At 48.8% G+C, this 23377-nt stretch overlaps 1 protein-coding gene across 4 annotated transcripts; it reads left to right on the plus strand.

Moving 5' to 3' along the window:
* Nucleotides 1-19447: 19447 nt before the first annotated feature.
* Nucleotides 19448-23089, plus strand: ARSA (arylsulfatase A). 4 transcript variants are annotated; one of them, XM_045815502.2, is made up of 9 exons: nt 19448-19709; nt 20327-20580; nt 20774-21014; nt 21132-21350; nt 21425-21594; nt 21884-22008; nt 22101-22228; nt 22441-22543; nt 22644-23089. In XM_045815502.2, exons 2-9 carry the CDS (start codon nt 20363-20365, stop codon nt 22961-22963), a joined length of 1524 nt encoding a protein of 507 aa, XP_045671458.1. In that variant the 5' UTR covers nt 19448-19709; nt 20327-20362; the 3' UTR covers nt 22964-23089. The 4 variants fall into 4 exon arrangements, with proteins under 4 accessions (XP_045671458.1, XP_045671456.1, XP_045671457.1 ...); XM_045815500.2 differs by having other exon boundaries at nt 19448-19642; XM_045815501.2 differs by having other exon boundaries at nt 19448-19612.
* Nucleotides 23090-23377: the final 288 nt, after the last annotated feature.

Here is a 23377-nt window from a genome sequence, read left to right on the forward strand (position 1 = left end):
CACTGGCCTGGCTGGACTGGGGTTGCTGAGGGTCCCCTGGGGACTAGGGCAGGATGGGAGGGCTGGGGAAAGGGGGGAGCAGGAAGGGGCCTGTCAGAAGGCCACTTTATCTGCAGGAAGCACCTTGGGAAGCACGAGGGTTGGATTTCCTGTGGCCCAGCCCTGGAGAGAGGAAATTAGTGCTTCCCAGCCCCTCTCCTGTCTCCACTATCTTCCTGCCCCCATCCCCCACCAAGTCACCAGCCCCACAATTCCTGCCCACCTTACCCTCCCCATCCCTCCCACCACAACCCCCACCTGCCTTTACTCCCAGCTCCCAGCCTTTCATCCCACTGTGGCTGGCTGCTAGGTCGGGAACATGCTTGCTAGAGTCCTTGGTTCGTGGTGGACGAAGGAAGGAAGCCAGGAGGAGGCTGCACCTTTCCTCACCACCATTCCCAGCAGCCCAGACCTCTGCACTAGCCCTGCCAACCTGCCCACCCAGCCTGGACCTCAAGGGAGCCCCTTCGGCCTCCCAGGCCTCCCCCTACCAACCTACTGCCCTGGATGAGTCCCACTTCAGTCCCGCACTGCAGCCATAAAATCTTTTGGGAGAAAATCTCATGTTTTGCTGATCGGCAACCAACAGATTTTTGGTCTCCAGGCTCAGCTGGGCCTGGCACTGCCCAGGGAGATACCAGAGCTCTTGCTTGGTTCTTTACTGGTTCGACAAAGTGCCTGGCACATAGGATGGGCACATAATGAATGAATTCCAAGCCTGCACATTCCCCCAGCTCTACCACCACCCCAGCAAATAGCAAAAATAACAGAACCCAGAAGCACTTTACCCACATTACGTCCTTCCATCCCCGCAGCATGGTGGGTTTACAGAGGATGAAGCCAAAGGATAGTGGGTGTCTTTGCCCTTTATTTTGTTGAGAATAAAAGAACCAGGCCCCTCACCACCTCCCCTATAACTCCTGAGCAGCCCCTCGTCCAGCAAAGTCCACCACCCAGGAAAAGCCACCCTTTGCCTGCCACTGCCCACCTCCCTGTCCCAGCCCAGCCCCCTCTGCACTCCTATCTCTGTCCAGTCACCAGACCCATGGCCTGCTGCTTCCCACTCCTTCCGTCCAGGCCAAGATTCCAGAAAGACGTTTCTCACCCTCCCTGCTTCTTTCCCACATTCTCCCACCACACGTTTTCAGACGCAAACAGGCCTCATAGGGCCTTGGGGAATTCACGTGGGCAAAGCACCTAGAACAGTGCCTGGCACATCCCCAGATGGGCCCACAGGCCACACACAGGCCCTTGCCTCACCACAGCCTTGCCCACCCACCCCACCCTATGCCCTCTCCCTGCTTGGCCTCCCAAACGTCAGTCATTGGTGCCCCTGATTTCGTGCCCTGCGCCTTCACGTTCTTCAGCCCCGTCCGGCATCTGTGGTCCACACCCTCCTGGCCCTTGTGGTGGGCTCCTCTCCTGGCAAAGTTTTTTGCCTCCTTTACCCCCTTTTATTGCCCCTCCCTCCTTCCACACTCCTGGGGCCCGCTTCCTCACCCAAATCCCAACCCTGCCCTCCCTCAGCGGCTTCTCCCAACTCCCCCACTCCCCCTTGGTTTCCATGACAACCTGGTGGGGCATTCTGTTCTCAGCCCTCCACTGACTGCCCTTCTTCTCTTCTGTCTACGCTTTTCTTCCTGTGCTCCCCCCCATCTGTTTCTCTTTCTTCCGCAGCACCTATGCTAACACACTCTCACTCACTCACTTACTGTTCACTGTGGTTCGCGGATTGTCCCAGGAGTAGTGCCTGGGGCACAGTGGGTGCTCCGCATATTCCCAACCGGGTGAATCGAAGCTTCAGCCTACAAGCTCTTCACACCAAACTTTCTCTGAAGATCAGACCCTCTCCCAGACTCCAGAGCAGTTTGTGGGAGGCAGGAATCCTTGGACGTCGACTTGAACGTGAAACTGTCTGGGTCTGGTGTAGTTTTTTGTAATTCCCTCTACTTATTTAATGTCTATCAATATATTTAGGTTCCATTTCGTCCTGAGTCTGATATGTTAAGTTTTACTTCTCTGGGAATACAAATTATTTCTAAAAAATCAGCTTTTTAGGGGCGCCTGGGTGGCTCAGTCGGTTAAGCGTCTGCCTTTGGCTCAGGTCATGATCCTAAGGTCCTGGGGTCTAGTCCATGTCCAGCTCTCTGCTCATAGGAGAGCCTGCTTCTCCCTCTCCCTCTGCCTGCCACTCCCCCTGCTTGGGCTTGCTCTCTGTCTCTCTCTCTGTCACATAAATAAATAAAATCTTAAAAAAAAAGAATCAGCTTTTTATTTTGCTAATCATCTGTATTTTCTATTTTGTTTTATTCAGTTTAGTTTATCTCTACTTTTTTATTGTGTTATGATTCTTTTTCTAATTTCTTGAGTTGGCTGTTTAATTCAGTTTTTAGTCTTTCTCTTTTCTGAGAGTAAGCATTTAAGATTATACATTTCCAAGTGGCACTTTAGTTATGACCCTGAAGTCATGATAAGTAGTATTTTCAATTTCACGTTCTGATTTTCTAATATCAAATTTTTTTGGCTTGGGAATTGCTGAAAGTACACTTACTTACATTTTCAAACGTATACTACTTTTTTTTGGAGGGAGGACTAACCTTTAGTTACTGATTTCTTATTGCATTATGGTCAGAGGAGGTGGTCTGCATAACACTCATGTTTTGGGATTGTGTGAAGACTGTCTCTGTAGTCATGTACACGACCTATTTCTGTAAAAGTTGCCTATCCGTTCGATAGGGATTGTTGGATGCAAGGAGATATAGATAGATAGAGAGAGAGGTATATATATAATCTCCGTTATACCAAGCTTGTTAACTGTATTACCCAAATGCTCCATGCCTTTTCTGACTTTGCATCTACGTGATTTATAAATTACCAGAAGAAATGGGTTAGAATCCCACTACTCTGATATTGGTTTTAGCAATCTCTCCATGAAATTTGCCAGTTTTGGTTTTATATTTTTGAGACTTGGTTTTTAAGTCTAAGAGTTTTAGGATTATACCTTCCTGATAAATTATCCTTTTGTTATTGTACAGCACCACTATTCCTAATAACGGTTTTTGCCTTAATTTTGTTTTTTCCAGTAATTAATCTACCACAGCCCTTTTTTGTGAGTAGTGACCTCATATTTCTTTTTCCATCCTTTTCCTTATATCTTAGGTATGCTTCTGATATGTAGTCCATGTAGCTAGATTTTTTTTTTAAATCGGTCTTATAGTTTTCAGCCTTTAATGGCGTGTTTATTGTGATTGCTGATAGGTTTTAATAGATTTTTACTATCTTATTTTGTGTTGTCTATCTTTTTTCCCTATGCTGCTTTTTCCTTCCTTTCTGCCCTCCGCTGAATGGATCAGGTGTTCTTTACTCCCCTTTCCCTCAACCCGTTTGGCTCAGAAGTTGTGCATTCTCTCACTTGCATAAATATGCTTAAATTTTCAACATGCATAATTAACAAGTTCTAAAGTCAACTACTGTCTCTACCTCCCTTCTGTGTAGCAATAAGAACTTCGAATACTTGCACTGCGATCCCTCCTCTCACCCTCCAGGTTCTTGACCCTGTCATTTTTGCCTCCCGGTTGGTCATTCTCACCGTGACTCTGTCGCGTTGCACGCGTGTGCAGATTTGACTGCAGGGTAGCCTGTCTCTTCACTCACTCTTCCTTTGGGGTTGAAGTCTCTTCTTCCTGAAAGCACATACTTGCGATATTTTTAATGAATGTCTCGTAGTGAAAAATTCTTTCAGTCTCTGAAATGTCCTGTTTTGCTCTCTTTCTTGAGTGATAATTTAGTAATGTAGATATCTAAATCGACAATTATTTTCCTCTCGGTACTTTTTTTTTTCCTCTGTGTGTGCTCTATTCTGGGTAATTTCCCAATTCAGACTTCCACCTCATTAATATTCTCTTTGTTTGTGTTTAATGTGCTGTTAATTCTCCCCATATGTTTTTTTTTCCATAGAGTTTTCAATTTCAATGACCATAGATTTCATTTCTAGAAGCTCAATTTGGTACATTGTCAAATCTGCTTACTCTTTCTTTATATTGGCTTTTGTCTTTTTTTTACTTAATGCGATTTATAAACATCTTCTCTTGTCTTTAATCATTTAAAAATATTTATTTTTAAATTTCTAGTCAATAGTTCAATTATATGGGGCACCTGGGTGGCTCAGTCGTTAAAGCATCTGCCTTCGGCTCAGGGCGTGATCCTGGCGTTCTGGGATCGAGCCCCACATCGGGCTCCTCCGCTGGGAGCCTGCTTCTTCCTCTCCTACTCCCCCTGCTTGTGTTCCCTCTCTCGCTGGCTATCTATCTCTGTCAAATAAATAAATAAAATCTTATTAAAAAAATAGTTCAATTATATGACCTTTTTGGTCATCTAATCTTGCTCTCTGTAGTGCCTACTGACTTTCACTCATGGCAGATTATTTCTGTGAGAATTTTGTAATTTGCAGTTATGAACTCCGTTGGGCCTGTATTTATGCGGGTGTCCTAAGCAGCCTAAATGTGTCCCTTCAGAGGAGTACCACTATCCCAGGACTACTTTTATGTTAGTTTCTTGGTTTAGAGGTCCTGGAGACTACAAAGAATAATATAACTCAAACCCCAAAACTGATGGGGGCAAGCAAGGGTTACAGCCTCACAGGGAGACTTTTCTACAGAGAGACCACCACAAAGCTTTATGAAAATTGCTTAAATAAAAAAAGAAAACTGCAATAAGAATTATGAAAATAAGTTACTTACTGAGGTATTTGAGCACTGCATGTCATTCACTGAACCAGCCACTGTTAATGTTCTCATGACACAGATGAGGAAGCAAAAGTCATCAAGAGGAAGGAACTTAACGTGTCCAAAGTCACGCATGGCTAGACAGTACAGAATCCGGGACTTGAACCATGGCACTGGGCATGTGACCCAAGCAGGGCAGGTGATAATCCTGCCCTGGGATTTTTTTTTTTTTTGAAGATTTTATTTATTTGAGAGAGGGAGAGAACACAAGCAGGGAGAAGGAGAAGCAGGCTTCCCACTGAGCAAGGAGCCAGACGTGAGGCTTGATCTCAGGACCCTGGGATCATGACCTGAGATGAAGGCAGCCACTTCACTGACTGAGCCACCCAGGCGCCCCTTGCCCTGGGATTTTACCTCTTGTAACTGTTTCTCCACCCTTGGGTTACATAAGAGATGTGAGCTCAGTAGCTACTGGTGACCAAGATTCCAGCCAGGAGAAGAGAGCAACAATGAGGGAAGTATTGGGGGACAAGGGAGGCTCTGAAGGAGTAAGTCCCTAAACACTCCCTGAACTCTGAAAGCACTTCGGTTTTTCTTGAATTTGGTTTCAAGAGCCAATAAATTTCCTTTCTAGGTTGAGAGTCTGTCCTTGGAGCAGGTGCCTGGATTAAAACCCCAGCTCAGCCTCCAAATACCCACCTGGCCTAGAAAAGCTTCTTAGCTTCCCTGTGTCTTTCCTATGTCTCCGGAGCGCCATTCCACACTCTGATAAGTTGGGGACGATGGTAGGGATTGTATCATTCTCCCATTTATCCTGGCCACATGCCAGGTCCTGTTTCAGTCGCTGGGTATGAGGCAAGCACTTGCCTTCAGAGCTCACAGGTTGGCTCCTGGCCTTCTGGGCCATTGTGCAGGCTCGATGAGACAAGTGAATATGAAATGCTTACCATAGGCCTGGTACACAATAAACACTCTAATTTTTATTAACATCATAAAGCTAATTCAGAGTTGGTTTCTATCACCTCAACCCAAGAGTGCCTTCTAATGAACATTCTTCACATATTGTGGCAAAACTTGGAGTGATGTGAAGGGATGACTGATCTTTGTTGTATATTCTTCGAAAGAGCATTAGATTATTAATATTACTTTAACAGTGAAATTTAAAGTCAGAAATAGCTGCCTAATTAGTTTCACATTTAGGATTCCAATTACCTTTTCTTTCAAGACTATGAGTTTTACCCACATGTTTACCTCTCCCCCGCAAAGAACTATGTGGGTTTTTTATTATTATGGTAAATAATACATAACATAAAAGTTACCATCTTAACCATTTTTAAGTGTACAATACAGTAGTGTTAAAAAGAACAATGTATATTTTTAAATACAGAATCCATCCCTGTATTGGAAGACAGGCATGTGGATTGCAAATGAAATAGCAGTTTAAGGGGACCTCTAGAAGACATGATGCAGACGGGGTCAGAAAATGGAAAAGGCGTTGAAAGCTGAATCGTTGACTACATAGCCACAAAGACACGAAGACTGCTGGAGAAGAAAGCTGTCTCAGCACAGTGGGGCCCTGCTGGAGTGGGGTGGGGTTCACTGAGTCTAGCTGTAGGGCACAGACCTGGTCCCTAAGTATAGTGGAGGGGGCTGGAGAGACCTTTGGGCGAGAGAAGTGGACTATCACTGCAGAGAGGGCTTGGCTTTAGAAACACAAAAAAACAATGATTCCTAGCCCCTCTTCTCAACTTTCTCAGTGACAGGGCAGCTCGGGCCTACTTTCTACCAGAGTACCCTTCCACCTACTCATCCCTGCCCTCCATCCTGAAGGGAAGCCCATCTAGGGATGAACTTCACTCTTCATTCTTTTCGTTCTGTGTAAGATTCCATTTTATGAAAATACCACATTTGGGGAAACCTGGGTGGCTCAGTCGGTTGAGCATCCAACTCTTGATTTCAGCTCAGGTCGTGATCTCAGGGTCGTGAGATTGAGCCCTGCGTCAGGCTCTGTGCTGAGAGTGGAGCCTGCTGGGATTCTCTGTCTCCCTCTGCCCCTTCCCCTCTCTCTTTCTCTCCATATAAATAAATAAATAAATAAAGTTATTAAAGAAAAAAGAAAATACCACATTTTGCCTATCGGTTCATCTGTTGAAGTGTATATTTGGGTTGTTTCCAGTTTGGGACAATTATGAATAAAACTGCTATGAACATTTGTATATAAGTTTTTGTGTGGACTTTTGCTTTTGTTTCTCTTGGGTAAATACTTAAGATAGAATGGCTATGTCTTAGGGTAGATGTATGCTAACTTTTTAAGAAATTGGCAAGCAGTTTTCCGGAATGGTAGTATCATTTTAAATTCTAACTTTTTCCATTTCCTCCACATCCTTGCCAACACTTGGCATTGACTGTTTTTAATTCTAGCCATTTTAATGGCTGCGTGGCAGAATCTCCTTGGGTGTTTAAGTCTGCATCTCCCTGATGATTTTGAGCCTCTTTTGGCATGCTTCCAGACCATGCACATGTCTTCTTGTGGACATGTCTGTTCAAGTGTATTGCCCATTTTTTAAAAACTCAGTAGTTTGACTTACTGAAATTTAGTATCTCTATATATTCTGGACAAGTTTTTTGTCTAAAGTTCTCTAATTTTGTTGCTTGCCTTTTCACTTTTGTAATAGTCTCTTTCAAAGAATAAAAGACTTTCATTATTATGGGCTCAATTAACATTTTTTCTTTTATTTGTCATGTTCTTTGTGTCCTAAGAAATCTCTGCTTACCACAAAATCACAAAAATTTTCCTCTGTGTTTTCATCTAGAAGCTTTAGTTGTAAACATTTACATCTACGATTAATTTCAAGTTAGTTTTTATTTGTGATGTTAGAAAAGATTCATGTTTGTGTTTTCCATTTTGGGATGTCCATTTGTTTTGGATCATTTTTCAATAACATATAACATAAAATATACCATTTTAACCATTTTAAGTGTATAGTTCACTGGCATTAAGTACATTTGCGTGATTGTGCAACCACCGCCGCCGTCCGTCAGTCTCCAGAACTTTTTCATTATCCTCCACAGAAACTGCCCATCACACAGTAACTCTCCGGCTCTCTTTGCCCAGCCCCTGGACCCACTATTCTGTCCTCTGTCTCTGTGGGTCTTACTGCTTTAGTCCTCCCAGCACCACTTTTGAAAAGACTTTCCTTTTCCACTGAATTGCCTTTCCACCTTTGTTGAAAATCAGTTGGTCACATTTATGCGGGTCTGTTCCTGATTTTCTATTCTTTTCCTTCGATCTACATTTATACTTTCACTAATACCAGATTTCTTAATTTCTATAAGGTCTTGAAATCAAGTAGTATAAGCCCTGCAACTTTGTTCTTTTGTAATCTTGTTGGCTATTCTAGGTCATTTTCATTTCCATATAAATTTTAGAATCAGCTTGTCAATTTCTACAAAAAAAATTTTTTTTAAAGATTTTATTTATTTATTCGACAGAGATAGAGACAGCCAGCGAGAGAGGGAACACAAGCAGGGGGAGTGAGAGAGGAAGAAGCAGGCTCCCAGCGGAGGAGCCTGATGTGGGGCTCGATCCCCCAACGCCAGGATCACGCCCTGAGCCGAAGGCAGACGCTTAACCGCTGTGCCACCCAGGCGCCCCTCTACAAAATTTTTTAAAAAGCTGATGGGAGGGGCGCCTGGGTGGCGCAGTTGTTAAGCGTCTGCCTTCGGCGTTATGGGATCGAGCCCCACATCAGGCTCCTCCGCTGGGAGCCTGCTTCTTCCTCTCCCACTCCCCCTGCTTGTGTTCCCTCTCTCACTGACTGTCTCTGTTAAATAAATAAAATCTTTTAAAAAAACATAAAAATAAAAAAAATAAAAAGCTGATGGGAATTTTATTGGTATTGAATTACATCTATAAATATATCTAGAAAGAATGGATTCTTAATAATATTGAATCATCCAATGCGTGATCACGGTAAATCCCCTCATTTATTTTGGTCTTCCTTAATTTATCTCAGCAAGGCTTAGTAGTTTTCAGTGTAGAATTCTTACACATTTTTGTTAAATTTATTCCTAAGAATTTTGTTAGTTCACGTTATTACAAATGAAAATTCCATTTCATTTTTTATTTTTAGAATTTTTAATTATTTTTTAACATGTAGTATTATGTTAATTTCATGTGTACAGTGATTCAACATTTCTATACATTACTCAGTGCTCATTGTGGTAAGTGTACTCTTAATCCCCTTCACCTATTTCACCCATCCCTCTACAGCCCTCCCTTCTGGTAACCATCAGTTTGGTCTCTATAGTTGGTACTGTTTTTTTGTTGGTCTCTTTTTTTCTATGTTCATTTGTTTTGTTTCTAAGTTCATTTTATAGTTAGTATATACAAATACAACTGATTTTTATATATAAACTTTGTAGCCTATAAACTTGTTCAATTCACTTAGTTCTAGTAGCATTTTTATAGGTTCCTTAGGATTTTCTACATAATCAGGTCATCAGCAAATAGCAAAATACTTTCTCCTTGTGAATTTTCTACCTTTTATTTCTTTTTCTTGCCTTATTGCAATGGCTAGGAGCACCAATACAGTGTCTTATAGAAGTGGTAAGAGCAAGCAGCCTGGCTTTGCCCTCAGTCATGGGAGGAAAATGTTTGATATTTCACCATTAAGTATGATAATATCTGAAGGTTTTTTATAGATGGTCTTTACTAGATTTAGAAGGTCCTCTTCTAGTTGTCATCTGAAGAGAGTTTTTCATTATGAACATATGTCTGACCTCCTTATGGAATTTTTTGAAACCTTACTCAATAACTCTGCTTTATCTCATTGGCCTGATAAATGGGTCTGGCTGCAAGTGAGCTTAGGAAATGAAGTTCTTTCTTAAGTGAACACATTACTGCCCCCCATCGAAATCAGGGCTCTGTTAATAAGGAAGAAAGCATGATCGATATTAGAATAGGCAGCTAGCAATCTGTCACCCTGCGTATACAATTCTAGATTAACAGTTATTTACACCCCACATTTTTAACTTCCTATTCTATTGTCATCTGGGTTCTACTGCTGACATTGAAATAAACGCTGTTTTAAGTTGTTATTCTTTATGTAGGTAATTTATTCTTTCTGGATGCTTTTAAGAGCCTGTTGTCTTTAATACGATTCAATTTCAATTTATACGTAGGTGTTGTTTTAGTTCTAGTTGTCCTGTTTGGGATTTGTTATGATTCCGAGCCTTAGGGCTTATGTCTTTCATCAAATCTGGAACTTGTCTGCTATTATCTTTTTAAATGTTATATCTCCTCAGTATCCTCTATAAAAATATGTTAGATTTCATGGGTGAACCTTGAAAACATTATGTGAAGTGAAATAAACCATTCACAAAGGGACAAATATATGATCAACTTGTATGAGGTATTTCAAATAGGCAAATTCATAGAAACAGAAAGCAGAATAGAGGTTACCAGGGGCTGGGAGAGGAGAGAATAGGTAGCTATTATTTAATGGGTACAGATTTTCTGTTTTGTATGATGAAAAAATTCTGGAAATGGATAATGGTAACGGATCCACAACATTGTGAATATATTTAACAAAATTGTAAGGTGTGAAATTTTTTTAAAGATTTAAAAATTTTTAATTATGTTAGACCCTCTCATTCTAAAATATTCTCATCTCCCAGTCTATTTTGTATTCTGGGTAATTTCAGTAGGCCCATCTTCTTTTTTATTTTTAAGATTTTATTTATTTATATGAGAGAGAGAGAGAGCCCGAGAAAAGGAGGGGGAGGGGCAGAAGGAGAGGAAGAAGCAGGCTCCCCACTGAGCAGCAAGCCCAGTGCAGGGCTTGATCCCAGGACCCTGAGATCATGACTTGAGCAGAAGGCAGAAGTTTAACTGACTGAGCCATGCAGATGTCCCTGTAGGCCAATCTTCTAGTTCAAGAATTCTCAGCTCTGTCTAGTTTGCTGCTTAATCTGCCTACTGAAATTTCAATTATATTTTTGTTTTCTAAAGTTATATTTTGGGGGCACCTGGGTGGCTCAGTCAGTTAAGTGTCCGACTCTTGATTTCGGCTCAGGTTGTCATCTCAGAGTCCTGGGATTGAGCTGCATACCAGGCTCTTCACTCAGTGGGATGTCTGCTTGAGATTCTCTCTCCCCCTCTGCTCCTCCCCCTGCTTGCTCTCTCTCTCTCTCCCTCTCTCTCAAATAAATACACAAATCTTTAAAAAAAATAGTTACACTTTGTTCATTTTCAAATCTATCAGATTCTTTCCTTTTCCCTTTTTTCTATCTCTGATCCCTTCTGCCACTTCTCATCTCTTGTTCAGGTTTCCGATTGCATCTTTTATGTCTGTGAACATTTTTAGCAAAAACTTACGTGGTTTGCGATTTTAGATTGTGATCTTATGTTTGGCTAACCCAGTCTGTGAGAACCTGGAGAGACTGAGTTGAGACTGTAACCCTCCAGAGGTGATTTGCACTCACTCCTGCTAGGTGCCCCAAAGCTGCCAACCTACAAGCACTTCAACTCAGTTCCAAACCACCCAGGTAGTATATATGTAAAACCCACACCCATTTGAAGGTAAGTCTATGCTTATGAATTCTGAGGAGAGATTTTATTTGCATCGTGTGGTGAGATCATTTCAAAATCTTTCATTTTTCTTTTTGAAAAGCAAATTTTTTTAGTCTTTCTAGCCTATCACTGAAGTTATGGGTCTTTAAAAGTCCTGAGAATGTCCCCGATATCATACTTTCTTACCCTTTTGCTTTTAGTTTCCATTTCATTTAGTATCTCTGGGGATATCCCTTGCTTTCTTCCAAGCTCAGCTATATACATTTAAAAGAATGCTTATTATATTTTAGTGAACATTTCCAAGTGTCTTGCATTAGATTATGTTGTTGGAAATGTTTTTCTTTTCTTTTTTTTTTTTTTCTATTTTCTTTTAAAGTAACCTCTACACCCAATGTGGAGCTTGAACTCACAACCCCAAGATCAAGAGGTGCATGCTCTACCAACTGAGCCAGGTGCCCCAGAAACGCATTTCTTCTTCAGCCACAGCAGTCAGCGCATATAAGTGTTTAATGATTGTTTGCTGGACAGATGTTAGATGAATGCATAAATAACAGAAGGACATTCTATATTTTAAAATGTTTATTATAGACCCATACACACACAAACACACACCAAAGTATGAGGCACTGGGAATATGGTACTGTACAAATGGGTCCCACCTGGTCACCTACACCCTCTCATTCACTTAGGACTTTGGCATCTTTTTTTTAAGTAGGTTCCATGCTCAGCGTGGAGCCAAGTTCAGGACTTGAACTCATGACCCTGAGATCAAGACCTGAGCTGAGATCAAGAGTCAGATGCTTAACTGACTGAGGCACCCAGGCGCCCCAGGGCTTTGGCATCCTGATGACAGGTTGCTTGCTCACCCCAGGTTCTGACATCACCCATTTCCCTCCAAGTGATCCCTCACACACTGGCTTCCCAGTTCCCCAACATCTCATCTCACTGACTGCAAAAGCTAGAATTTGTATATAGATTACAGACTCACATACAGCTTATTTGAGCAGAAAGGGATTTAATACACCAGGATTGGTGCCTACAAAGTCATTGGAAGGACCGAAAGAGAAGCATCTCATCTGAGCTTCTAGAAATGCACTCTCCTCCAGCAACACCATAGAACTGGTCCTCTAGGGAGTTACTCTTTTTGCCACAGTTGACAAACTGAGATGTTGGAAAACTGGTGCCCCAACTGCTGGCTCCAAGAGGCCATACCTCTCAACCCTTTTTGTACCTAGGTAGGGCCATGTCACAGAGTTCTGGAACTGATCTGGGTAGAAATAATATGTGCCTCCTGCTCAAGCCTGCGTGCTTTCTCTTCACCCTTCTGCTTGCTGGACGTAGGTGTCCAGGATGACTTTACATCCACATGTTGAGAATGGCAGCACTTCCTTTGTCCTGGTCCCTAAATGACTATATGGAGCAGAGAGCCCCCACCCCCACCCCACCATTCCTGCCAATGTTGTAAACTGGACTTTCTGTAAACGAGAAATAAGCATCTGTTGTATTAAGTCCCTGATATTTGGGGGGCTAGCTGTCAAAGTAGCTGGTGTTTCCTCAACTGATATAAGAGGGGGAGCTCTAGAGGCCTCCTCGGGCTTCCCACCTTGGAAGTTCTTGCCTGGACCAGCAAGTAGTGTTGCGTCGGCTGCTCATATATCTCGACAACTGGGGAAATTAATGCAAGATAGACCCACATATCCGCTGTGTCCACTGTGAGATGGACTGTGGCCCAGAATGCATATCTCACCTGACTTCCAAAGCCCCCTGCTAATCAGTGGACTATAGGGACATCAGAATGTCTGGGAAATGGCTGTAGTTCGGAACCAGTACCCAGCAATCCCTGAAAGCTTCAAGTGCCCCCCCGCACCCGCCCAGTGGATAGCAATCTTGGCAAAAGGCCGCACCTCCCTGCAGGGGAGGCCATAGGGAAGACTTAGCATGGCCTTGGGTGTTTCCGCCAGGTCTTTCCTTCTGGCAGAGGGCTGGAGGTCTGTGAATGACTCATGTCCAGGAATTGGAAGAGGAGCTGGAGCGACTTTCTTGCATTGTGAGTCAGGTCCAGGCCGGTTCCTGAGACCCAGGGTCTTTCCACCACCGCCCAAACCTCCACTGACACTCCCCTCTGTGTCCTGGAGGGTGACTCCGTTGTCAATGAGCCAATGGTCTCTGAGTCCATACTGTTCTGTTTGCCATCATGATGACCACACCTGCCTAGTCGTGTGGCCTCTGCCACCCCATTATCTCCTTATTTTGTTTCATCTCCGCCCTACAGCAGCCAGCCTCCCCAGAGCCTTTCAGGAATGTTGCTCCCCTCCTCCCTACTCCAAACTACACCCCTTAATATCTTGGTGAGGGGATGTCCTCCAAGCCCTCTCAGAGGACATTTAGGGGACAACTGAGCAGGTCAGCACAATAGCAGCTCAGTCTTTGGACGCCTTTTTCTCCATTGCTAAAAAGAAACCACAGGCTCCAAAATGGAGTCACTTTTGCTAAGCCCCAGCAGGACTTAGTTTCAGCCTCTCCCAGTAGTGGAATTTCAAACCAGTCAGTCTGGAATTTCCTCGTCAGCACCGCGAGGTCATCTGCGTGATAAGACCCCTGCCTTCCCTAGAGGAAGGTGACCTTGCCTGAAGCAAAATCCACTCTTTTAACTTCCTCGTCCCCCTTTCTTCTGCCTCTAAAATCCTTCCATTTCGTACAGCTCCTTGGAGCTCCTTTCTCCTTGTTGGATGGGATGCTGCCTGATCCAAGAATCACTGAATAAAGATAATTAGATCTTTACATTTATCCAGTTGAATTTCGTTTTCCAACAGCATTAAACCAAGGAGTTTTCAGCATCTCAGCTTCATCACACGGGCTGTTGTGAGCCCCGGTTTTCATTACTAGTGCACAACCAACACCACCCCACTCCCTCAGATCCAGAACGAATGCTCACTGTCAGTTCTACCTAATTTAGGGTCATCTTCCTCCATTATCCCCTCCTTGGGACTGTGCTGAAGGAGATGTGCAAAACGGTGCAATTATCTTGGTGTCTAAATCTTCTCTTCTGTGTTCACATTAAATTGCCCCTCTTGCCCCGGAAAGCTAGACTGTGACCCCCTGAGGAGCTTACACCACAGCCTTATCTTCCTCAAGCCCCGGGACTCATGCAATAACAGCTGCCCCCCCCAACCCCCAAGGGCAGACCTGCACCAGGCTCTGCAGTGGGGTGTCCCGGCTGCCATACTCATTGAGTCTAGAGTTTGCTGCTAAATATTGGATCTCCTTGAGAAGATGCTCATTCTGAGCTCCATCCAGTCCCTTGAAAGCACTGGAAAGGAAAATTGTCCCACACCTGGTCTGGGCAGAGCTTCAGAAATCAGCTTTCCTGATGAGATGCACATGCAATGATCTGATGAACTTGAATGATAGCATCATGTTTTGGGAACCAGTCATTAGCCCGGCTGAGTGTCATTCACAGGTAGGTGATCTGTAAACAGAGGTTGTTCTGTATCTAGACTAACAGTGACTCTCCTTCCTGCCCTGAGTGAATCATTGAAGTGGTCTCTCAGAGGCTTTCCCCTTGCATGCAAGACTGAATAAAACTTGACAAACTTGACCCCTGCTGGTAACTCAACTCAGAGGTTGTCTTCATCTCTCCACCTTGTTGTCACCCAGGTAAGTCTTATCTTCCCTAGCCACCTGTGGAAGACCCTCCCTGTATGGAAATCCTCATGGTCCTGGCCCGGCACCACTGTATGATGAAAATAATGGTAAGAATAATAATACAGACTTGCCACATGCCAGCCAAGGCTAAGTCTTGCTTATGTCAACTAGTTCATGCCCTCACCAACAGAGCACAAGGGCAGCAGCTCACAACTGGGCAGAGGGGTGGGAGAGGGCGCTTGGACACCAAGGAAGGACTCGCTGAAACAGTGACATCCCAATGGACCTGAAGGAGGTGGGGAGCTAGCCAGGCTGATAGAAGGTCAAGAATTTCCGATCGGGAACAGCAAGCTCAGAGGCCTGGGGCTAGAGGATATCCTACTGATCTGCAGTGAGTGGGGCAGGGGCAGAGGGACAGTGGCACCCAGAGACATACCACTTCACACCAGCCACAGCACTCCTGGGCAGGAAATCTCCCATCTGCTCAGAGCTGCACCCCCTTTCTCGGAGCCCTCCCATCCCCCTCTCCATTCCAATGGATGCCATGAGAGCCTCCCAGTCAGCACCTTGTTAAAGAAAGAATTATTCACAACACTTGTTAAAATGGTAAGACAGTTGGTGAGAATGCAAGCTGGTGCAGCCACACTGGAAAACAGTATGATGGTTCCTCAAAATGTTAAAAATAGAGCTACCCTATGACCCAGTAATTCCACTACTGGATATTTACCCAAAAATATTCACTAATTCAAAAGATAATATGTACCCTGTTTTTATTGCAACATTATTTACAAAAGCCAAATTATGGAAGCAGCCCAAATGTCCATCGACTGATGAACAGATAAAGAAGTGGTGTGTGTAGATATACACAACGGAATATTACTCAGCGATCAAAAAGAATGAAATCTTGCCATTCGCAACGACATGGCTGGAACTACATATTATAATGCTAAGTGAAATAAGTCAGAGAAAGACAAACACCATATGATTTCACTTATATGTAGAATTTAAGAAACAAAACAAAGAAAAAAAGAGACAAACCAAGAAGCAGACCCCTAACTATAGAGAACAAACGGATGGCTGCCAGAGGGGATGGGGGTTCAGGGAACACCGACCACGATGAGCCATGAGGGATGTGTGGAACTGCTGAATCCCGATGTCGTATGCCGAGACTAATTTAACAGTGTCTGTCCACCAACCGGAAGTTAGAACAGTAAGGCGCTTCATTCAGGACCCTCACAGCGGGTACACAGGCCACTGTGATGGAGTTTCGTGGTGGGGCTCCGTTCTGATTGCAGCGTGCGCAGGTGGGAATCCATAGTGACGGGGCTCAGAACACGCTGCCCCAGAACATGACCGCTCACATGCTGACTATTCTAAGTTGCAGTGGTTTGAGAAAACAGCAGAAGCCGGAAGGTCACTCTGACCTCCCCCTCCCTTGTCCCCTGAAACAGGCCATCAAACCCTCCTGGGAGAGGTACCCTCCCTGTTCCCCAGAGAACAGGAGCACCCTTGTGCCAAAGACAAAGGGAAGAATCCCAACAAACTGGCCTTGCTGAGCTTCCCCCGTTGACTACGCGAACCTCATACCCCTTAACCTGCCATAGTCTCCCACATCTGTCCAGTCCCCATCAAACCCAGCAGAAAATACTCAGGTTTAACTGTTTCTTTGGGTCATTTCCTTATGAAGTCTCCCATGTCAGGTAAAACATAAAATTAAACAAATGTGGGGGCTTTCTCCTCTTAATTTTTGTCAGTTTAAGTTTCAGACCTAGCCAGGGACCCTATGAGGGTCAAGGAAACTTGACCTACAATAGCCAAGCAGCACGTGGGGGTCAGTGGAGAAAACTGACTTTTTGACTAAGAAAAAAACACCAGGGATGAGGGGTTTCTGGGGTTTCTACCAGGATTCTGGCCAAGAACAGGCCAAGTGATCAGACATCAGCTGGGAATGGCAGGGGGATCAAGAACCTGATCAGAGGGGCCTGGCTCAGTTGGTGAAGCATCTGCCTTCAGCTCTGGTCATGATCCTGGGGTCCTGGGATGGAGCCCCCGTCAGGCTCCCTGCTCAGTGAGGAGACTGCTTCTCCCTCTGCCCCCCCCCCCCTCTCTCGGCTCGCTCTCTCTCAAACACATAGATAAAATCTAGGGGGAAAAAAGAAAGAAAAGAAAAGAAAGGAAAGAAAAAAGAAAAGAAAGAACCTGTTCAGATATCGAGGGTGGAGGATTCTCGCTAAAACTGGGATTTACAAGGAAGTGCATAGATGGGCCTAGGAGAAGGTTCAGGAGCCTGACTAAAGTTTGGTCAAACAAACCTCCCTCCCTCGGTTGAGCCATGCACCCAGCAGCTGTGCCCTTCTGGAACTGGGTCCAGCCACAGCACATCAGGGCAGCTGTAGGGGAGGAAATACAACCTGGGTGGGCCGGGTCAAGGGTCAGAACAGTGGTTGCTGAGGCAACGAGGGAGGATTTGGAGGCCTGCACAGATGGCGTCTGATGTCCTGTGTCCCCACATCAGCCAGTCCCAGGAACCACTGCAGAATCCCTTCATGTGGGGGTGTTCTCACTGCAGCCACTCACCCACCCCACCCACCCCACACAGACCCAGGAGACAGAGGCCTCTCCGCCCTTGTCCTAGGTACAGAAAGACAAGACCAGCACCACTCACTGCAAGGCCCCTCTCCTAACTGTGGGCGTCAGTTCCAAATTAGCAATGTCCCAGGCGTCCAGAGCCACATCATTCGCACTGGCAGGATGCCTCCCGTCAGGGCTCTATCCCAAGCTGACCCTCCTGCCAGCTCCCGCAGCAACGCCAAAAAAGAACTCACATCTCCAAAAGACTCAAACCGCCTGCAGAGGCTTGGCTTTGAACAAACATAGCCGGCAGCACGCAGACCTTCCCCCTACCTAGAGGTCAGGGCTGGGCTGGCTCAGTGGTCCCGTGTGCACACACCTGAGCAGCCTTCAGGAACCGCAGGGGAAGATGCCAGCCATTTGCATAACATTAAAACCACAGGCAGGCTCTGCCCAAGAATCAGGGCAGGTCCTCGCTGCCTGGGGTAGTTTCCAGTTTGCTGCTGAAAGGGAAGAAAGTGCTTTTGGTAGACTCCTTTTAAACTCCAATTCACAGCGCCAACCAGCTGTGATAGCTCCAATTACAGGTTCAAAGATTTCTGGGCCATGGAAAAACTTCCTGTCCTGGCCACTCAACCCCATACCGCTCCCACGCAAAGGCCCAGAAACCGCCCTGGACTGTGCCACCAAGGGGACGGGTTGCCAGAGACTGGACCCATCCTCTCCGCACAAGGTCAGCAGCAAGCCTTGACCACATCCCCGGGCCCATCTCTGAGAGTTCCTGCCCTTCGAATTTTGCTCCCCCACACTCCCTTGTCTTGAGCTTTCATGTTTCATCGGGAAAATGCCAGCTCCCCAGCCAGGGCTGGGCTTCCGTGGAAGCTGTGTCCTGGTCCCCCACCCCAGTCCCCAGAGGCCATTCAGGGTGCTGTCCACTCTCCCACTGGTTCCAGGGTTAGGAGCCACAGAAAGCCCCCCCCCCCCCCCCAGCCAGAAACCCAGGTCCTGGTCTTCCCAAGGTCAGAGGTCCCAAAGGGATGCCCTGAGCTTGTGGGGGAAACTGAGGCCAGAAAGCTGCCCTGGAGAATTTCCTGGGGTAGGGGGAGCTGCCCTAGGGGAGCTGCTGGCTGGGGGCCCCAGTTACTGCACTGAATAAAACACCCACCGAACCATCCTCCTGGACACTCCCTCTGACTGACACAGCCAAACCAACTGGGGACCAAGAAGCTGAAGTCATCTGTCCCAGCTTATCCAGTGATGGAGCCAGAGCTTACTCATCTCCTCTGCCAGTGCGTTCTTCCCATCGTGCAACCCCAAGGCAGGCCAGACCCCCGATACCCAGACACACACACATACACACCACACACTGACACACAGACACGTGCACGGAGGGGAAAGGGCTTGAAAGAATTTGCCGTCTCGTGCGTCGAGAAAAGCACCAGAAGTAACGCTGGGGAAAAAGCCAGCAGTCGGCAGGCTCCACGGCCTTCGCTCCGCGCGGCTCATCCAGCGATGCCCACAACACCCCCTTGCGCTCAGGGCCTTTCCGAAAGGACGCGAGTCCCCCAGCCCCAGAGCTCTGGGGGGCCCCGCCCGACCCCGCGCGCCGCCCCAGCCCGGCCCGCGCCAGCCCCTCCAACGGCCTTAGGGTGCTAAGCGGGGCCGAGCGCGCGCCCCCCACCCCCGCACCCGCGCCCCCCGACCCCGACCCCGACCCCAATCCCAACCCCGACCCCGACGCCGACCCAGTCCGCGCCCCACCAGGCCCCGCCCCCGAGAGGGGCCCCGCCCCCGAGAGCCCCGCCCTGGGCGGCCGCGCGCGGAGGGTCACGGGACCGCGGGGCGGGGACGGGGGCGCGGCCGGGGGCGGGGCGGGGACGGGGGCGCGGCCGGGGGCGGGGCGGGGCCGAGGCGGAAGCGCCAGCGGAGGGCACCGCTGCCCGCTGTCCCGACCCGCCCCTCCTCGGCCCGGTACTGCCCTCGTCCAGCCGCGCCGGCCCCGGGGGTCAGTGTCATGTGACTTCTGCCCCTGACCACGAGCCTGAGCCGCAGCCTCTAGGTGAAGAGGGTCAGATCGCCCGAGAATCAGGTGTCCTGGTCCCCGAGGGTCTCCAGGGAGTTATATCCCAGGCTACGGTCTCCTGGGTTCTGTTGAGGTCAGGGGTCTCCGGAAGTCCGCTGGGACTTCAGGAAGGGGTTGTCTGGGTCGGGGAGTATTTGGGTCTGGGGTCTCAAGAAGGGGGTAGTGCCTGGGTCTGGGGTCTCAGGGGAGAGGTAGTGCCTGGATTTGGGGTCTCAGGGGAAAGGTAGTGCCTGGATTTGGGGTCTCAGGGGAAAGGTAGTGCCTGGATTTGGGGTCTCAGGGGAGGATAGCACCTGGATCTGGGGTCTCAGGGGAAAGGTAGTGCCTGGATTTGGGGTCTCGGGGGAAAGGTAGTGCCTGGATTTGGGGTCTCGGGGGAAAGGTAGTGCCTGGATTTGGGGTCTCAGGGGAGGATAGCACCTGGATCTGGGGTCTCAGGGGAAAGGTAGTGCCTGGATTTGGGGTCTCAGGGGAGAGTTAGTGCCTGGGGTCTCAGGGGAGGATAGCACCTGGATCTGGGGTCTCAGGGGAGAGGTAGTGCCTGGATTTGGGGTCTCGGGGGAGAGTTAGTGCCTGGATTTGGGGATTCAGGAGGATAGCACCTGGATCTGGGGTCTCAGCGGAAGATAGCGCTTGGATCTGGGGTCTCTTGAGTAGAGCTTGCTGGAGCCAGTTTGCTTTCCCTCCCAGGGGTCTCTTGTGACAGCCCCATCTGTGCTGTGTGCCATGGTGGCACTGTGGGCCCTCGCTCTGGCCTTGGCCACAGGCCTGGCCACTGCTGGCCCCCCTAACATCGTGCTGATCTTTGCTGATGACCTGGGCTATGGGGACCTGGGTTCCTATGGGCACCCTAGCTCCACCACCCCCAACCTGGACCAGCTGGCCGCAGGGGGGCTGCGCTTCACCGACTTCTATGTGCCCATGTCTCTATGCACACCCTCCCGGTAAGTGAGGGGGCAGGGGAGCCCGTACAACGTCTCCCGGATTCACTCTGGGCTCCGGTGGGGGAGGCAAGGGGCTCTGTATCTTTGGAGAAGTTCACGTTTCTCTGTCTTCCTCCCCGCTCTTCCCTCCTCCATGTGTCCGTCTCAGCCTTAGTTTCTCTCTGTCTCACGGACTCTGTGACTTGCCCTATAGGGCTGCGCTCCTGACTGGCCGACTCCCAGTTCGGATGGGCCTGTACCCTGGAGTTCTGGAGCCCAGCTCCCGAGGGGGTCTGCCCCTGGAGGAGGTGACCCTGGCTGAGGTCCTGGCTGCCCGAGGCTACCTCACAGGGATAGCTGGCAAGTGGCACCTTGGGGTGGGGCCTGAGGGGGCCTTTCTGCCCCCCCACCAGGGCTTCCATCGATTCCTGGGCATCCCATACTCCCATGACCAGGTAGGAACCTCCAGGGCCCTCAGCCACCCTCCTCCCCACCTTCCACCAGTCCCCTTCCCCTTGACCCCTTGAGCCCCACCCCACAGCCCAGACTCCTGAATGGAACTGCTCCCCCAGGGCCCCTGCCAGAACCTGACCTGCTTTCCGCCGTCCACCCCCTGTGATGGCAGCTGTGACCAGGGCCTGGTCCCTATCCCGCTGTTGGCCAACCTGTCCGTGGAAGCACAGCCCCCGTGGCTGCCTGGACTCGAGGCCCGCTACGTGGCTTTCGCCCGTGACCTCATGGCTGATGCCCAGCGCCAGGGCCGGCCATTTTTCCTGTACTACGCCTCTCACGTGAGTGACCGTGGCCCTGTCCCCTGAGCTGCCCTTGACTCCTACCCAGCGCTAACTCCTGTCTCCGCCCACAGCACACCCACTACCCCCAGTTCAGTGGGCAGAGCTTCTCTGGGCGCTCGGGCCGAGGGCCATTTGGGGACTCCCTGATGGAGCTGGATGCAGCTGTGGGGGCCCTGATGACAGCTGTGGGGGACCTGGGGCTGCTCGGAGAGACGCTGGTCATCTTCACTGCAGACAACGGGTTTGCTGTGGCAGGGGGTGGGGAAATGCTGGTTGATACCTCACCGGCGGGTCGCTGGGATCTTCCCCTCCTGACTCGTGGCTGAGGACATATGGGCTAAGGGTGTCTGAGGAGATGCTGACTGTGTGGTGGTGACCCATGGGGCCACAAGTACATGGAGGTCCTGGTCTTGGTAGGACACGGAGGGGACAGGCACGTGCTGGCCATTTTGGTGCACCGCATGTACCTCTGGGACGGGGTCACCAGGGGTCACCCTGAGCATCACTGATGACCTCCTTGCATGTCCCAGGCCTGAGACGATGAGGATGTCGCATGGCGGCTGCTCTGGCCTTCTTCGTTGTGGAAAGGGAACCACCTTCGAGGGGGGTGTCCGAGAGCCTGCCTTGGCCTTCTGGCCAGGCCACATCGCTCCTGGTCAGTCTTCAGGCCCTCTCCTCATGAACCCCTGGCCCCACCTCCCCAACCCTGATGGCAAATGGAGTGATCACACAGCCTTCTGCCTCCAGGTGTGACCCATGAGCTGGCCAGCTCCCTGGACATCCTGCCCACCCTGGCAGCCCTGACTGGGGCTCCGCTACCCAACGTCACGTTGGATGGTGTTGACCTCAGCCCCCTGCTGCTGGGCACAGGCAAGGTAGGGCTCACAACCCCGAGACCCTGGCTGTCCTGCTCCACCCCAGAGAGCCTCTGTTGAGTGGCATCCAGATGGTGCTGCCAGTGGGGCTCCTGGGTGGGCAAGGAGCAGCTACATATCCAGGGTCTGACACAAGGCCAGTGGCTCCAGCTACGCACAGATGAGTGCTGGGGAACCCCTGCCCACCCTGTGATCCCTGACTTTGCCCCCAGAGCCCCCGGCAGTCTCTCTTCTTCTATTCGGCCTACCCAGACGAGGTCCATGGGGTCTTTGCTGTGCGGAGTGGGAAGTACAAAGCTCACTTCTTCACCCAGGGTAATTTCCTCTCCCCCAGCCCTGCTGACCCCCTTGTAGCCTCAGAGCCCGGCCCCTCCTCTCCCTCTTGCCCTTTGCACAGACGTGCCCCCCTCTCTAGGCTCTATCCACAGTGACACCACGCCGGACCCTGCCTGCCACGCCTCTAACCCTCTGACTGCCCATGAGCCCCCACTGCTCTTTGACCTGTCTGAGGACCCTGGTGAGAACTACAATCTTCTGGGAGGTGTGGCTGAGGTCGCCCCAGAAGCAATGCAGGCGCTGAAGCAACTTCAGCTGCTCAAGGCCCAGTTCGATGCTTCCGTGACCTTCAGCCCCAGCCAGATGGCCCGGGGTGAGGACCCTGCCCTGCAGATCTGTTGTCAGCCTGGCTGCACCCCCCGGCCGTCCTGCTGCCACTGCCCAGAGCCCCAGGCCTGAGAGTACTGGTGCAGGCCAGCCCACGTCCCCTCGCCCCAGCCAGGCGTGTGAGGTTCACTGCTGTGGTGTGGGTGTGCTGAGGGGGTCTGTACCTGATAATGCTAATAACACCAGCTGGTACTCCTAGGTGTGATAATTCATCTAATCCTTATGATAACCCCAAGGTAGGTGCTGTTCTGCCTGTGTTACAAATGAGGAAACTGAGGCATGGAGCGATCCAGCAACTTGTCTGAGGTCACCCAGCCGTTAGGAGGTTGGGCTGGGAACCCAAGCATTCTGGCTCCGGGAGCTGCCCCACCATTGTTGTGATTGTATGTGTCAGTGCGGGCTTGGTTCCTAAGTGTGAGCGTGTCCCTTCACGGAAGCCATAGTAAGTGCCTTTGTGTGCGGGAACTGGGTGGGGTGGGTGTGAGG

Source organism: Ursus americanus, chromosome 17 (genome assembly GCF_024610735.1).
Source record: "Ursus americanus isolate L20-20 chromosome 17, mUrsAme1.1.p, whole genome shotgun sequence".
Classification (NCBI taxonomy): Eukaryota; Metazoa; Chordata; class Mammalia; order Carnivora; family Ursidae; genus Ursus; species Ursus americanus.